The sequence below is a fragment of the Vitis vinifera genome, chromosome 19 (genome assembly GCF_030704535.1).
Source record: "Vitis vinifera cultivar Pinot Noir 40024 chromosome 19, ASM3070453v1".
Lineage (NCBI taxonomy): Eukaryota > Viridiplantae > Streptophyta > Magnoliopsida > Vitales > Vitaceae > Vitis > Vitis vinifera.
The window spans coordinates 5,559,635-5,577,118 of record NC_081823.1 but is presented as its reverse complement, the minus strand read 5'-3'; the positions used below and the strand labels follow the sequence as shown (position 1 = coordinate 5,577,118).

The 17,484-nt window shown below is 38.3% G+C and overlaps 1 protein-coding gene across 1 annotated transcript in view; it reads left to right on the top strand.

Annotated features, from left to right (window-relative positions):
* LOC100250302 (pentatricopeptide repeat-containing protein At4g04790, mitochondrial) overlaps nucleotides 1-17,484 on the top strand; it is a 63,454-nt gene that overhangs the window by 36,937 nt on the left and 9,033 nt on the right. The window contains exons 8-9 of the mRNA XM_010646034.3: nucleotides 5,158-5,253; nucleotides 5,384-5,482. Of these exons, the coding sequence (XP_010644336.1) occupies nucleotides 5,158-5,253; nucleotides 5,384-5,482 (195 nt within the window). The remainder of the gene's footprint in view (nucleotides 1-5,157; nucleotides 5,254-5,383; nucleotides 5,483-17,484) is intronic.

Genomic DNA, 17,484 nt, shown 5'->3' with positions numbered 1-17,484 from the left:
CTTTAATGATTAGGAGTTAGACATTGTTGAGACTTTTCTCTCCATGCTGAGAGGGAAGTTGGTTAGAAGGGGTGATAATGACAAGGTGGTTTGGAAAGATTCTACAAATGGATTGTTTTAGTTAAATCTTTCTATGTGGTTTTGGAAGTGGGGAGACCGGTCCTTTTTCCAATAAACATTATTTAGAATTTATGGCTTTTATCCAAAGTGAGCTTTTTTGCATGGGAAACTAGTTGAGGAAGAGTTTTGACTTTAGATAATCTCCAAAAGAGAGGATGACCATTGGTGAATAGATGTTATCTGTGCAAACAAGAGGGAGAGTCTATTGATCACTTCTTCATTGCTTTAAAGCAAGTATTCTATGACACCTATTGTTTTTCTTAGTTAGTGTAGATTAGGTGATCCTTTCTTTGGTGTAAGTTACGCTTTCGGCATGACTCATGTAGGGAGGAGAAGGAAAAAGGTGTAGAAAGTTGCTCTTCGTTGCATTTTTTTGACAATTTGGAGAGAATGCACTTGAGAAATTGCTGAATGAACATTCTCATATATCTCAAGGGTATTTTTTACAACGTACACTAGGCTATTTTAGGATAGCCAATTATACAAAATAATCGACAACTATACAAAATAAATTATAACTAATCGACAATTACACAACCGACTATGCACAGATGTATGCACAACTGTATCCAGAGCTGAACACAATTGTACCTACAACTGTACAGAGCTGAACCTAGAGCTGACTCTCTCCCTCAAGTTGGTGCATAGATATCTCACATGCCTAACTTGGATAATGATGCATGGAATGGACCATTAGTAACAACATGAGCCATCATATCCATCAACTGATCTGCACTCTTGATGTAGGGGACCTTTATCATGCCAGAATCTAGGTTATCCTTGATGTAGTTCCTGTCAAGTTCAATATGCTTAGTTCGATTGTGTTGTATCGGATTATTTGCAATCTCAATTGTTGTCGTGTTATCACAAAAGAGCACCATAGGTTTCTTGGGACCAAACCCAAGCTCGCTTAAGAGAATTCTTAGTTAAGTAAGTTCTGTAGTTGCATGATGGAGTGCACATTATTTAGCTTCTGCACTAGACAATGAGACCACATTTTGTTTCTTACTCCTCTAAGTCACCAAATTTCCTCCTGCAAATGACACATACCCCGAGGTAGACTTTCTGTCTAATCTAGGTCTAACAAAGTCAAAGTTTGTGCAACTCTCAATAGCTAGATGTCTGTGTTTGAGGAACATAATACCTTTTACCTGGAGAGGACTTCAGATGGGTCAAGATACGATTTACTGCATTCATGTGTTGGTCACTTGGATTATACATGCATTGACTTATAACACTAATTGCATATGACAAGTCAGGTCTAGTATGGGTTAGATAGATTAATTTCCCCACTAGTCTCTGATATTTTTCTTAGTTTGTTGGAATCTGATCATGGTAGACAAACAAGCCATTATTTATTTCAATGGGAGTATCTACAGGTTCGCAAGCAGAGTTACCAGTTCCAACCAAAAGATCTAATGTATACTTTTGTTGTGAGAGGAAGAGTGGACCGAGACCACCTCAATACCTAAGAAGTATTTTAGAGCACCCAAGTCCTTTATTTCTAATTCCTTGGCTAGATAGCTTTGAAGCTTCTCTATTTTTGTAGAGTTACTACTTGTAACAATTATGCTATCAATGTATTAATAAGCAAAGTAATGCCATCACCATCTCTCTTAGAGAAGAGAGTGTGACCTGCCATCGATTGTTTAAAACCATACTCCATCAAGTAGCTCACCCTACCAAACCATGCCCTTGATGATTGCTTCAATCCATACAAAGTCTTTTTTAGTTTACATACCTTGCCTCCTTTTGGTGTAAACCTCGGAGGGGGGGGGGCCATGTACACCTCCTTTAATAGATCACTATGGAGAAAGACATTTTTCACATTAAATTGTCGCAATGGCTAGTCCAGATTGACCGCAAGAGAGAATATGACTCTAATAGTGTTCATTTTGGCCACAAGAGCAAAGTTCTCTTGATAGTCAATTTCATAAGTCTAGGTGTATTCCTTGGCAATTGGTCTAGCTTTCTACTTGTCAGTTGTCCCATTTGACTTGTACTTTACTGAAAACACCCACTTAGATCCTACTGTCTTCTTTTCTTGAGGGAGCTTGACCATCTCTCAAATAGAGTTCCTATGGAGAGCCTTCATTTCTTCTACCATAGCAGACTTCTACTTGGGATCTTCAAGGGCTTCTTGAAAATTACTAGGAATAAACCCAGAGGATGACTGAAGGGCAAAAGCAAGGTGGGTCTTAGATAGGTGATGATAAGAGACAAAATAAAAAATGGGATAGACAACATTAGAGGATGATTTTTAGAAACTCAACCTATCAGGTTCTTTATGATCATGAAGATGATATCTCTTACCTTATTCACCATTGTGTGGATTCAAGGTAGCAGTTTCAAACGTTAAAGGTGAAGAAACATGTACCTTAGGATTAGTCTCATAAGAGTCATCCGATGGCATGGTAGTATCATCAAGAAGAGTATTGGAACCTGGAAGGGGTATGACAGTAGCATCTTTGTTCTTCCTTGTATAACCTTGTTGAAATAATTTGGCTGGTCTTTCATTCCTTCTTTCCTCAAATGCAAAGACAATCGCCTTAGGGTTGGGAGTGTCAAAAGACTCCCCTTTTCCCAAATCAATTGAATCCTCCCCTTGTCCTGAAATTCATAACCTCTTCTCTTCTAACCATAACCTTTCCTTTTCTTTACTAGTAATCTCCCCCTGAAGAGGAACCAGAGACACATTCCTAGGTAGAATTGAACATCCATGGGGACAGTATTTGCGTGTAGGAGGATGAAAGCATTTATAACCCATTTCTGAATTAGAGTAACCAAGAAAGACACATTTAAAAGCATGGGGATCAAGCTTATCCCTTTGATGAGAGTGTATATGAATATAACATATACAACAAAAAACTTTGGGACAAAGATTCAAAACAGAAGGAATAGAGCGAAACTGTGATAACATTCACAAAGAAGTTTGATAATCAATGGCACAAGCAGACATTCGGTTGATGAGAAAGACAACAATCATGACAACCTCAGCCCATAAACATTTTGCAACACACATAGTAAAGCATAAAGCCCAGGTCACCTCTAGAATATGGCTGTTTTTACGTTCTGCTATGCCGTTTTGTTGTAGCATGTATGTACATGTTGTTTGGTGGAGGATTCCATTTTCTTTGAATAAATTAGTATGGGATTGATTCACAAACTCATAACCATTGCCAGAGTGAAAAACCTTGAGTATTAAATTGTGTGGCAATCATTTTTAAAAATTGAGGAATAACATGTAGAACATCATTCTTAAACTTAAGCAAATAAACCCAGCTCACCCTAGTACAGGGTACACAAGGCTATTTTAGGATAGCCAACTATTCAAAATAATCAACAACTATACAGAATAAATCACAACTAATCGACAACCACACAACCGGCTATACACAACTATATTCACAACTATACATCACAGCTGTACCCACAGCTGTACATGGCTGAACTGGGTACAGCTATGCACAACTGAACCCATAGCTAACTAACACAATCAAAAAGCTTTTGAAGATAAGGAATAAAATGACCAAATGTTAAAACTTCTGTTCCTTTATAATCTTTTTTCTTGGGTTAGATTGTACTTAAGTGAAGGTTCGATGATTGATTTTATAGAGTGGGTGAAGTCTTGTTGAGTGTCAAGAGTGTTTTTTGTGCTCTTTTTGTTGAGGCCTTGCTTTAGGTGCTCCTTGTATACGTCCTGTGTACTTTGGTGTACCTTTTTCTTTCACTAATTTATACATACCTATTTTTAACTATATTAAAAAAAAATAACAAACTTCACAGGGTCCTTGTTTTAGCATAGTGGAAAAGGATGTGATCAATTGATTTTTTTCACCCTTTGATTTACCATGCTCCATCACCGCCTTTTTTTTAATTGATCTAAAATCAAAATCCTCCATAAGTTGTTTCCTAAGCAAAGAACCCCACTTTTGTTAGTATCCATGAGTTCTAAATTACTTTCATAGGACAAGTCCCTCTTTTTTCTAGCTCCAAATAAAAATAAAAGGTTTGGATTTTCTTTTCTTCAAACAATCAAAACAACCTATCCTCCCCTTTCCTCTTCACTGACCTCTCTTGAAGCCTCATAAGAATTGCCTAGGTTCTCCAATGCACTCCCTCACTTGACTCTCCCGGCAAATCCGCAACCAAAGCATCTTTTGAAGTAACTATAGAAAACTACAAGGGAAAGGAGACTTTCAAGGATGATTTACCGCACCAAGTATTCTTTCAGAACTTCACTCTCCTTTGCATATAGCAAATTAAGTGCTACTTTTAAGGTCTTCCCAGTTTCTCTTTATTTCCTTCCACTACCCCACCCCAACCCTATTCCTCACACCACTAGAACACCAGCCAACCATTTCATCAGTGTTGCATATAAAAAATTTCACAATCATGATCATGAAATAATGCTAAATGTTGTTTTGTGCTTAATTTTTGTTTTCCCCCCTAGCAGTTGACTTATGAATGCTATGGACTTCACATTTTGACTCATACCATGTTGGAAAACAGTGTATTAATTCACATGATTTGCATACATAAATTTTCATGACCATGATCCTAAATCAATGCTGGATATCCTTTTGTGCTTTTTTTTTGGTTTTCTGTCTCTAGCTTTTGGTAACAGTCATCCAGTGTGGTGGCAAATCAAGTATGGAAATAGTTGAGAGGGAGACTGTTATTCTTACACTCTTTGCAGGATGGATGATATCCCAGTGTTGTTATGATCTAACTGAGAAGCCCTGATTTCTAGCTGTTAGTTTTTTGCTATTCATATATTTTGGGTTAGGATTTCATTTGTAAAGTCGTGAATGAAACTTGGGTTATGTTTCACAAAATTCTGTGTTGAGGGATATTGTATTCATTTAAATGTATCTAATAGTTTAGTATATTTGTGTTGACTAAAAAGGTTGCAGGAAGACAACTTATGTTATTATTTCTCACATTACTAATTTTTACTCCTGTTTGAAGCCTTTTTTCATTGTATTTGAATGTTCTAATGTGAGAGCTCTTTCTTTTGCTGCATTCAATCTTAAGGTCCATCGAATCTATTCAGTGATCTGTCATCAGAGCTTGGAGCCAAATTGTGAAACCTTCAGAATCATGATAAATTTGCATGTGAAAATGAAAGATGTAAGTTTCTATCTGGTTCGTGGATGCATGCATGTGCATGTACCCATTTCTTTTTTGGTATTTTGATAGACCATGTAGTTCCAAAATTGAAATATACCAGCTCATATTTGTTTTTACTCCTTTGATGCAGTTTGATGGTGCATATGACCTTCTCAAAGATATGAAGAAAATAAATTTGACACCTACAGCTGGCATTTACAATGCAATAATGGGCGGGTACTTTCGGGAGGTGACTTCATTGGTTTATTGAAAACTTTGTTGCTCTATTTTTCTCCTTTTATTATATTTTCTTATCATGAAGGGTAGCAAATGGATAGTTTTCTGTATGAGGTACAACACTGTTCTATTGCATTTTATGGTTTTCTGATGCATTTTAAAGCTGACATTCTTATATATATATATATTCTTTTTCTGGCTTAAATTTATATATTGAAATTTTGAAGCTTGTTCCTTGTCATCCATTCCTAGGGTACCTGGCATTTAGGAATTTTAACATTCAAAGTTGTATACACAGAACAGACATACATAAGCATGCGTCTAAAGTGCATCTATGTGGAGGAGGCCAAGTTTTTGCCTTAATTGTGGTAATAGTGTTTGTCAATGATGTTTTGACCATGTAAAGCTAGTGTTAATGATTTGAAAAATTGAAGAATGAGTTTTGGTTTTTTATCAAACATTGTGTTAAGATGTGATTTTGACATAGATTATGAGAGACATTAAGAACCAACCTAATTGAAATTGGATTCAAAGCCCACAAGGTACGCTTTCAACAAATATAGCAGTTAGAATTTGCCTGAGTGACAATTTATATTGGGCTGCGACAAGAGAAATTCACCCACTTCTAAACTTGGCCCTTCCTATACAACCAATGTTCAAGTTTATGACTGTTACAGAGTGATTTGATCATAGATTGGCCACCTTTTTTTTTTTTTTTTTTTTTGATGAGAAACAAGAAGTAATATGTTAAATTAGGATTTAAGAATTTTCCTTTTTTTATATATATACTCTGTTTTTACCTATCGAAAAAATAATAATAATTATAAATTAGGATTTAAGAAGTACAATAGAAGGATGAGGAAGTACATAGATTGGTCACTTGGAAGTGTCATTATTTATCTAAAGGAGGTAGACCTATGTTGATCTAATGCTCTTTGTTAAAATTACCTGTATTATTTCATGACTTTCTGATTCTGGTTTTGGTGTATAATAGATTGTGGAAGCCTCAGCATCCTTCCTGTTAGATGAGTTTGAGGGGGTGAAAGATTTATCTTGTTTATTGGGGGTGGTTTCTTGTACTTGGGATTGGGAGTTTGGGTTATAGAAGTTGAAACTCCTTAACAAAGCCCTTTTGGAAAATAGCTTGTGGAGTGTGGGACACAAATATGGGGTTGAGAGCGGAGATTGGCGATTTACAGTGAGCGGTGCAGATGGTAAAGGATTATGGAAGAACGTTAGGAGCTAATATCTCCCTAGTTTTGTTTCGTACATAGTGGGCTAAAAGATGAGTTTAAGGTTTTGGAATGATGTTCATTTTGTGGAAGAATATTAGTTGGGGGAGATACTTACCCTTCTTCAGTTGTTGTTAAGAGAACTGTGACAGTAACTTCTTGCAGTACCATTACCATGAATAGCACTGCTACAGTAACATTGAGAACAAAAAACCGTTTACCCATTTAGGTTCAAATTGAGGCTTTGTTTTATATTGGCTATCAAGTAACATATTTTACTCTTTATTTAGTCACTTCCGTTCAGTATAAGAAATAGGTGTTAACTGGAAAAGTTACCGATTCATGGTTCATTGGTCGTACCAATGGTTAAATCGTGGTTAAATCAGTGGTTGAACTACGGTTGAACTGGTAATGTAATAAATATATAATTTATATATTATTAACATAATTATAAAAAAGTTTAAGATATATATAAATATATTAAAAATTAATAATATTTATTTTTTATTGTTGATATTATCAAATTAAATCAATGTATTAGTATTTTTAATTTTATTAAATGAAATATGTATAATGTTTAAATGTAAATATATTGAAAATGAAAGAAAATTTAATTATTTAATTTTAACTATATATTAAAAGTTATTTATATTCTAATTTTATATTTTTAGAAAATATTATATTATTTTATTTATATTATTTAGATAAGAATATTACAAAATATTTGTAAAGGATATATTTTTATATTTGTTTGCATCATTGAATAATAAAATGTAAGTAGTGGAGTAGCATGCACTTCATGCTTTGAATTTGAGGTCCAAAGTTCAACACCCATGATTTGTTCTTTTAAAAATTTTTCTTAGACTCAAAATGATGCATCCCACATCAAAATAAGTGAGACTAATGAGACCTTTAAATTCCTTCTTCATCACAATGTGTTTGTGGTGACGAGTGGGCTTATAGCAAAAGACACCCAATGTGATATTGGGGTGGGTCCAATTGTTTTGGTTGGAAAGAACTAAGGGACAATGAGCCTAAAATCAGCAAACTAGCTTGTCAGTTCAATAGTTCAACCACTGATTAGCCCGGTTTAAAGCTTGTTCAATACGTACTCTGGTTCAATACCCAAGCTAGACTGGATGCCAGGCTTCGGTCAGTGGTCCAACTAGTCAAACCGGCCGATCCGGTCCGGTTTTTAAAACATTGGTTCTGATCCCAACCTTAAATGTGTTCCTCATTTTTGTTTATGACCTCCAACTTAAGCAAAGCACTTGATCACTTACTTGCATGGCTTAGTTGTGGTTATGCTTTATTTTATATTTTGTTAAAAGAAAAGAAATAAATAAATAAGAACATAAGTTTATCTTATATGAAGAAAGTATAACGGGGATTTACTTATTTATTTGTTTTTGGTGTGATTGTTGTTTGCTTCATGTATAGATTGCCTTACCTTAGGTGCCTGCATAGTTGTTAACTCCTACCTTGACCGATCGAACCCCCAACGGTTAGTTTGGTCGTTTTCCTCTATAAAAAGGCTCCAATCTTTATTGTTTCAAGAGTTTAACCTTCCTAAACCTTTCTTGAATATATTTGAGCCTTGGGAGTGTTTTTGAGTGCACCATTGTTTTAAAACTTGTGTATCATTAGTGCACTTTTCAATCCTAGTTTTTCTTGTACATTTGAGCCTAAAGTTTTGTACTAGGATTTTGTGAGAATATTTCCTATATTCATTTGTAAATCTTTGAGAAGAAAAGTCTAAGTGTGTGATATCACTTAGGAATTCTCAAGTGTGGGGTATCACTTGAGGGGTTGTTCAAGAGTGGGGTATCTCTTGAGAATTGTAAAGGGTGCTTGGAGCGAAAAGTCCAAGAGGGTGGATTGAAACCATAACCCAAATGTATTGCTTGAAATCTTGTGTTGGAAGCCTTGAATTAGTGGAACCTCAAGCTTGGAATTGAAGCTAAAGGAAAGTGGACATAGGCCGGGTTGTGCCGAATCACTATAAAATCTTCTATTTGCATTCTCTCTTCCCTACTCTCTTACTTTATATGCAATTGTTTTTATGTTATTTTATTATATATTTGTATATAATTGTCTCTTACATTCACATAATTTAAATTTGCAAAAAGAGACCATCACCCTATTCACCCTCCCTATAAGGTGATTACCTTAGGTTGAATTAGCCTAATTTTTCCAACAAGTGGTATCAGAGTCGAGGTCACGAGTTCGAACTTCAGGGGTGTCGCTGGGGGGAAGACTGTTGGTAGATCGAAGGGTTGACCGTGTCTATTAACTCCCCTTGTGTTTGTTGTGGGCGTTTGGGTGAATGCACTATAAGATTAGGGTATACGTCTTACTTAACAGCAATTGCTTTTAGGAGAGTTGGTAGCACCTGAGGTTTTACAAAATATATTTGACCATCTAAACAAAAATGAAGAACCACGAAATCCTAAGGATCCTCCTTATGAATGGGAAAGAATATTACTTTCTCAACACCACTCGAGCTGGTTAAAAAATAACCATCATTTGTAGCTTGTTGATCATAGAATGAAATAGTTATCATGGAAGTCCATCAGCTAGAACATTAGCTAATTGTTTTTCTGGGTGATAAGCAACATATAAATTAAGCTACTCTCTAGCTTTTCTTTAATGAAGTGTTTGTCTACCTCAATGTGTGTAGCTCTATCATGTTGGGCAGGGTCGTAAGCAGTATTGATAGTTCCTATATTATTACAATATAGCCTTATAGAATTATCATCAACTGCCTTAAGTCTTTCATTAGCAACTTTAGCTAGTTCACAAATTCCTCATGCCATAGACTTGAATTCTGTTGGAGAATGCATAAATTGATTAACCACACTCACAACAAAAGCAATATTATGTGTAGTATGATAGAAATATATTAGCTTGCTGACTAACCTTTGATAGCTCCCTTAACTCACGATAGTACTCTTTAATGCTACTCCAAGTTTATGTTTTGTATCTAGTGAAGTGTCTCCCAATTTGCCTTCCAACATACTTGTGTTCTTTAGTAGGTCTAAGGTATACTTTCGTTATCATAGAAAATTTTCTGTTTTTGATCTAGACCCCAGGGAAATATCTAAGATCATCAAATTCTTACTCTCAAATTCCTTGGCTAGTAATCACTTTAAACTTTCCATTTGAATAACATCGGTACTAGTTAATGTCATCAATGTAAACAATAAGAATAGTTGCTTTACCTCCCTCAGCATGTTTATAGAACCTAGTATGATCATCTTGGCATTGCACATATCCCAACTTGTGGACAGATTTTGTAAACTTTTCAAACCAAGTCCTAGGGGATTGTTTCAAACCATTGAGTGATTTTTTCAGCTTACATAACCTTATTCCTTCCGAGTGTTTCTTCAAAACCTAGAGGTAATTACATGTGCACCTCCTCCTCTAGATCATCGTGGAGGAATGTATTCTTTATATCTAATGGGTATTTCTATTGATCAAATAAGAGGCTGTCAAAATGACTTCCCCTCAATATTGTTTTGAAACCCCCTATTTACAACATCAAAGCCCTAGCAACTACTAGTAAATCTGTTTTTTCTCAATTATCCCATTTGTTAGGATGTGCCAACACAATAAGTTCGATGGATAATCTCATGTTCTCTAAGATAAGTTCCAAAATTTTTTTGAAAGTTGCTTTTTTCCATTATTAGTCCTTAGGATATGAAATTATGAATTGGGCTTGATTTGAGCTATCTTATAAAAATTTTGAAAGGTCTTAGTAGCCTCGGATATATCTTTATGGAGATATGCTCAACACACACGAGTGTGGTCATCAATGAGAGTAATAAACCATTTAGCACCTATGATATTGTTGACATGAGGACCCCACAATCACTATGCACAATAGAAAAAGGACTTGATTGTTTATTTGTGATGTTTGGAAAGTTCAGAAATTTCAAATTAAAAATCTGAAGTACTTTTATTCTTGAATAATAAGGGAAACAACTTCTTTGGGAAGCAAAACAAGGATGTCTGAACCTAAAGTGCTACAATATGACTTCATCCTTAGAAGGCAAAGAAGTCTCACTTTGGTGAACACTCAAGATGATATACTCCTCATGGCTTTGGGTTCCTCCTCAAGGATATATAGACTGTCCACCTCTTTAGCACTGCCAATCCTCCTCCACATACACAATTCCTTTGTAAAAGAGGAAATTTTGGATTCCCTGAGTAGCAAGTGGCCTGATTCTTTGGTAGTTCAGCCATGGCTTGAAGTCCTTGACTATTGTTTTCCAGAAAACTTGTTTCCTTTGCTCCAACCCTGAGGCTTTCCCTGCAACTTCCCGCATATGTCTATTGTATGACATGATTTGTTATAGGGATCGCACCATAACTAATCTTTGTCATCATTTTTCTTTCTAACATTCCTTTGCCCATTTAATGAGGAAGCCTGGGGTTTGACGATGACTAAGACAGCCTCAGTTATTTTGCTGGGATTTGGCCATGAACCTGATCTAGTTCTGCATTCAGGCCTGCAAAAATCAAATGTTTGTTCCTTTCTAGCACTCGTTTATACTTAGCACTATTTGTTGCACACTTTCACTCAAGAGTCTTGGTAAAGATCTCTTGCTTGCCATTATCAATTCATGGCGTTCTGATATGCAGTCATTGTCATGTTGCCTTGCTTGGTCTTATGAACTTGGCACTTCAGATCTTAAATCTTAGGATCATTCTCAATATTGCAGTAGGTAAGTATCATAACTTCCTATTAATCTCTAGCAGTAGGGGGAAAACATATAGCCTTGATTGATATCTGGTTCCATGAAGTTGATGAGCTGAGACATGAATATGGAGTTATCTACATCCTAAGCCAAAAAAAGTTGAGTCCTCTGGATCTGGTACCTTCCTTGAGTCATTTAGCAGCTCCATCTTCTCGCTACCCTTGATAAAAACTTCACGAATTGGAACCATTGTAGGAAGTTTTGGCCATTTTTAGCTTATGTATAGGAAGGATTCTCACAAAGGGCTAGATGAATGGCTACTCATCTATCAAAATTTTCAGATTGTAGGAAGTTTTGGCTGTTTTTAGCTTATGTATGGTAATTTGAAGTGAAGGATTCTCACAAGGGCTAGATGATTGCCCTACTCATCTATCAAAATTTTAAGATGTTACATCAAACATTTGGATAGATTAAGAGGGAACACGCTAGCAATGAAGGCCAATAAAAAAAACCCTTAGCCTATAACCCTCAATTGCTTTGATACCTTGGGTAAAATTGGAATCAATATTCCTTGATTCATTTAGAAAAGAAAAAAGGTTTTACAACATGTATAAACAAAGTGTTACAAGAAAAGGAAACTACAATAATATACAATCGAAACAAAAGGAAAGTTAATGCTAGGAGATAGACAAAATCCATAAAATCTTCCTATAATTAGAGTAGAATATATTTAACTTTCTGAGAAGGAGCCATAGAATCTCTAGGATTGTCCTTATGGATAAGAAAAAAAATTACTTTCTCAACACATAAGAACCATAAAATGAATCTTTTAAATTTTTAATTATAATTTTTAGTTCCAAATTTCAGCAAGTCATCATTCCCACAAAGGCAAAAACTTCCAAAAGAAAGATCCATATATTTGGCCAAGCATCCAAAAATTAATTCAAATAAAAACTTCTCAATATTCAGTTCAAGAATTGATTTACTTAAATTTCAAATTTTCATTTGTTCCTTTGAGAACAAGTGAGCATCATTTTCATGTGGGATTATCTATTTATGATAAGTACGTCAAAAAGATATATTAATAGCGCTTATCAAAAAGGTGCGCAAAAGGGAGAGGAATACTTTCGTCGTGGAATCCAAGATTTTCGAGATCGATGTAGAAGTGAAAAGGGGAAAAATACAAGTCGCGATCTGGGAGAAAAAGAAAGGGATCTCTTCTTGGGTTAGATTGGGATCGGCGAGTCTAGGGTTTCTCTTGGAGAGTCTAGACCATTGTATTAAGGATGGGAAAGGAGGAAAATGGGAAAGGGATTGGAAAGAAAATGGGAGATCCTACTCCCTGGTGCGTAATGAGAACAAAGCGGGGCTTTTTCTCAGGCTGGGGGTGGTCGATCTGGAGAAGAAGCAGCATAGTATTATTATCCCGAAAGGTAGGGGAGAAAAAGGGGGAAGGGTGACCATGGCGGAGAAACTACAGCAAATGGGAGCTTTCATTGGGAGGAAGGAGCACAAGCAGTAAGAGTGGGGTGGGGGGAAACTTGTTTTGGAAAGATCGTACGCGGAAGTGGTGAAGAGACAGAAGAACAGAGACAAAAAATTAGTTAGAATGGAGGTAAGAAAGGAGGAAATCCAAAACAACTTGCGAAAATTGGATCACTGCATTATTGGGAGTTGGGACCCTAGCTCAACAGGAGGAGAGGACCTGGAGACTTTGGGGCGATCGCTGGTAAAAATTTGGGGTCTGAAAGGCAATCTAGGGCTGGCAAGGCTGGAAGAGAACAAGGTTTTGCTGGAGTTTAAGCTTTTGGGTGAAGCTATTTGGGTAATGTCCTTTGGGAAACGATTGTTTGGTGGGATTCATTTGGGATTAGAGAGATGGAACCCTAGGAACGGTTGCTCAGAAGAGAGGGAGATTACAAATGAAATTTGAGTCAGGATTGTAGGGCTTCCATTATCAATATGGAACCCGAACATTTTGAGAAGAGTGGGGGAGGAGTGTGGCGGATTTATAGCAATAGACCCTCGGACGGAAAAGTTGCAGGAGCTTCAATGGGCTCAGATATTGATCAGAACAGAGGAGGAAGACCTGCCAAGTGTGTTGGAGATTGCAGTTGAGGAGAAGGTGTACTCTCTTGCCCTCTGGTGGGAGCTGAAACCGGCTCTGAGAAAGGCTTAGGAAAACAGGCGTGAAGCGAATGAGAGAACAAGAGGAGAGGTTAGGGGTGATGGTGTTTCACGCGCTGACACGCGAGTGGAGAAAGAGTTGGAAAACTCTCGGCTCGAGGCGCTGCTCCTGTTAGAAAAAAGGATGGGGGATCAGGAGGGAGAGTTGGGCAGGGAGCTAGCCAAACGGGCGCAAGGCATATCGGGAGCCCGTCCATCCATGGAAGTTGTGGATCTTGGGCCTTCGTCGTTAGGCCCAGAGTTGGGCTTAAAAGGAAAAAAGAGGGGGGGTGGGCTTTACACTCAAGGGACAACAGTGGGCCTAAATTTAAAACTAAAAGAAGTGATGGGTGAAGTAGCTGGGCCTGAGGTTGGGTCGTCGAGAAAATGGTGGACCGCCGAGGAGGAAAGCCCATCGTGCGACGGGGAAATGGATCTGGATGACAGCCCAAGCAAGTCAATGCTCCAAGGCACTAACAAAGGCCATCAGATGAAGGTGAGTTCGCTGGCCACTCCTTTTTCCAATAGCGAGAGCAACACGGAGGAAGAAATTCTCAAATACTGGGTGACAGAGGAATTGAGGAAGCAAAATATGAAGATCTTGCACTCGGCGACAGACTCGACGCTAGTTGAGGAAGCTCTGAGGTACAGGTCTGTCTCATTGTGGAGGGGTGAAAGGGTTTCTGGGTCTTCTCATCTTATTCCTTTTCTTTTTGATCGGGCTTCGGAGGGGGAGCATTGCGATCGTTCAAGATCTGTTGGGGAGGGGCCTCAGTTTGAGGTTCCCCTGTGTGTTTTATTGGGAGATGGAACAGAGGGGAACAAAAACGGCTGTTGGGATTTGGTAGAGACTAATGGTGGCAGTGATAAGTCTAGGGGTGAGGAGTGGGGCTCAGGTTTGAATGATCCTCAAGCTTTTAGAGGTGAGAAGGAGGATAGATGGGAGGAAAGCAACCTGGCAAAATTCAGTCATTTCTTGGGATTTTCGACTGAGGGATTAGAAAAGGAAATCCTGGATTTTTTGATTAAAATCAAGAAAAGAAGGGAGAGAATACATGGTAAGGTGTTGCTAGAAAAGTCAAAGTTTGAAAGAGAATTAAAGAGGTTGGAGTCTTCAGTGAATTATGAGAAGGGAAGGAAGCAGAGAGACCCCTCACAGGGTAAAGGGTGCCAAATTACAGTGGTTTAATGAAGCTAAAATTGCTGAGTTGGAATGTGAGGGGAGCGAATGAAAAAGTGAAAAGAAAAATCATTAAGACTTTCATAAGGAATCAAAGGGTGGATCTAATGTGTATCCAGGAAACAAAAATCCAACAAATGTCGGAGGGTGTGGTGAGAAGCTTAGGTTCGGGGAGATTCTTAGATTGGAGGGCCCTGGACGCTAGTGGGACTGCGGGAGGTATTCTGATATGCTGGGATAAAAGGACCTTGGAGATTTTGGATTGGGAGGAGGGCCAATTCTCCTTATCTTGCAGATTCAGAAATGTAGAAAATGGAACTGTTTGGGTATTCACGGGAGTTTATGGACCTTTCACTAAAGAGGAAAGGGAGTGCTTGTGGGAAGAGATTAGGGCGATCAGAGGGCTCTGGGAAGACCCGTGGTGTGTTGGGGGAGACTATAACATCACCCTGTTCCAAAGAGAAAGGAGCAGGCAAGGAAGAATAACCTCAGCCATGAGGAGATTTGCTCAAATTGTTGATGAATTAGGGCTGATGGATATTCCTCTGCAAGGGGGAGTGTTTACTTGGAGTGGGGGTCCTAACAATCAGTCTTGGGCTAGATTGGATAGGTTCTTGGTGAACACTAGCTGGCTAGATCAGTTCAGTGGCGTTCTTCAGAGTAGACTGCCTCGGCCTCTATCTGATCACTTTCCTGTCTTATTAGAGGGTGGTGGTCTGAGAAGAGGTCCCTCTCCCTTTAGATTTGAGAATATGTGGCTTAAGGTTGAGGGCTTCCAAGATTTGATTAGAAGTTGGTGGTGGGAGATTGAGGTGAGAGGCAGTGCTAGTTTTAGACTAGCTACTAAGCTGAAGGAAATTAAACAGAAACTAAAAGTCTGGAACAAGGAGGTATTCGGGAATCTGGGGTGTAATAAAGCAGCAGCTTTGCAACAAGTGGAATTCTGGGACCTTGTGGAAAGTGACAGAATTCTGTCAGTGTAGGAAACGGAATTAAAAAAGGAGGCCAAGGAAAACTATAAAAAATGGGTGCTTTTGGAAGAAACTCATTGGAGACAATTATCAAGGGAGATCTGGCTAAGGGAAGGGGACAGAAATACGGGCTATTTCCACCGTATGGCAAATGCAAATCGCAGAAATAATTATTTGGACAGAATTAAGATTGATGGGGTGTGTCTTTCTGAGGAGCAGGAAGTGAGGGAAGAATTGCAAATGCCTGCCAGCAGATGCTTTCAGAAGACTCGGGGTGGCAGGCTGACATTGGGAGGCTGCGTTTAGATCAGATCAGCCACCAAGAAGCAGAAAATTTGGAAGCCCCTTTCTTTGAGGCGGAGGTACATTCAGCATTGATGGAGATGAATGGGGATAAAGCCCCGGGGCCGGATGGTTTTACAGTAGCCTTTTGGCAAAGTTGTTGGGGTTTTGTTAAAGAGGAGATCTTGGCAATGTTTAAGGAGTTTCATGAGCAAAACACTTTTCTCAAGAGCCTAAATAATACATTCTTGGTCCTAATCCCTAAGAAAGGTGGGGCTGAAGATATTGGGGACTTTAGGCCTATTAGTCTCTTGGGGGAGTTGTATAAATTACTGGCTAAAGTCCTAGCTAATAGGCTGAAAAAAGTGATTGGGAAAGTGGTTTCCCCTGCTCAAAATGCTTTTGTGAAGGGCAGACAGATTCTTGACGCCTCCCTAATTGCAAATGAGGCGATAGATTCATGGCAAAAAAGAAAAGAGAAGGGGGTCATTTGCAAATTGGACATTGAGAAAGCTTATGACAACATGAATTGGCAGTTCTTAATGAAGGTTCTACAAAAAATGGGCTTTGGGCCAAAATGGCTGGGTTGGATGTGGAGTTGCATATCTTCAGCAAAATTTTCAATCTTAGTGAATGGGGTTCCTGCTGGCTTTTTCCCGAGTTCTAAGGGGCTTTGCCAAGGAGATCCTCTATCTCCTTACCTCTTTGTCATGGGAATGGAAGTGTTGGGGATTCTTATTAGGAGAGCTGTTGAAGGGGGATTCCTATCAGGGTGTAACATTCGGGAGGGCGGAAGGATTGCTTTGAACATCTCTCATTTATTTTTTGCAGATGATACAATTGTTTTCTGTGAGGCTAATAAGGACCATCTAAGTCATTTAAGTTGGATCCTCTTTTGGTTTGAAGCTGCTTCGGGGCTAAAGATTAATCTGGGCAAAAGTGAAATCATCCCGATGGGTGAGGTGGATGATATTGAGGAGTTGGCAGTGGAGATAGGGTGTCGGGTGGGATCTTTGTCGTCCCAGTATTTGGGCCTACCCTTAGGGGCTCCTAACAAGACCTCTTCGATGTGGGATGGAGTGGAAGAAAGAGTGAGGAGAAGACTTGCGCTATGGAAAAGGTAATTTATCTCCAAAGGTGGTAGAATCACTCTTATTAAAAGCACCTTGGCCAGCATACCCATTTATCAAATGTCTCTTTTCCGGATGCCGAAGATTGTGGTTAGAAGGCTAGAAAAATTGCAAAGAGACTTCCTATGGGGAGGGGGAAATATGGAGAGGAAAGTTCACCTAGTGAAATGGGAGATAGTGTGTGGGGACAAAGAGAGGGGTGGGCTTGGTTTGAGGAAGCTTGACCTCCTGAACAAAGCTTTGCTTGGTAAATGGGTATGGAGGTTTGCTTGTGAAAGAGAGAATCTATGGAAGCAGGTGATTGTGGCAAAGTTTGGGCAAGAAGATGATGGATGGAAGTCTAAAAAGCCTAAT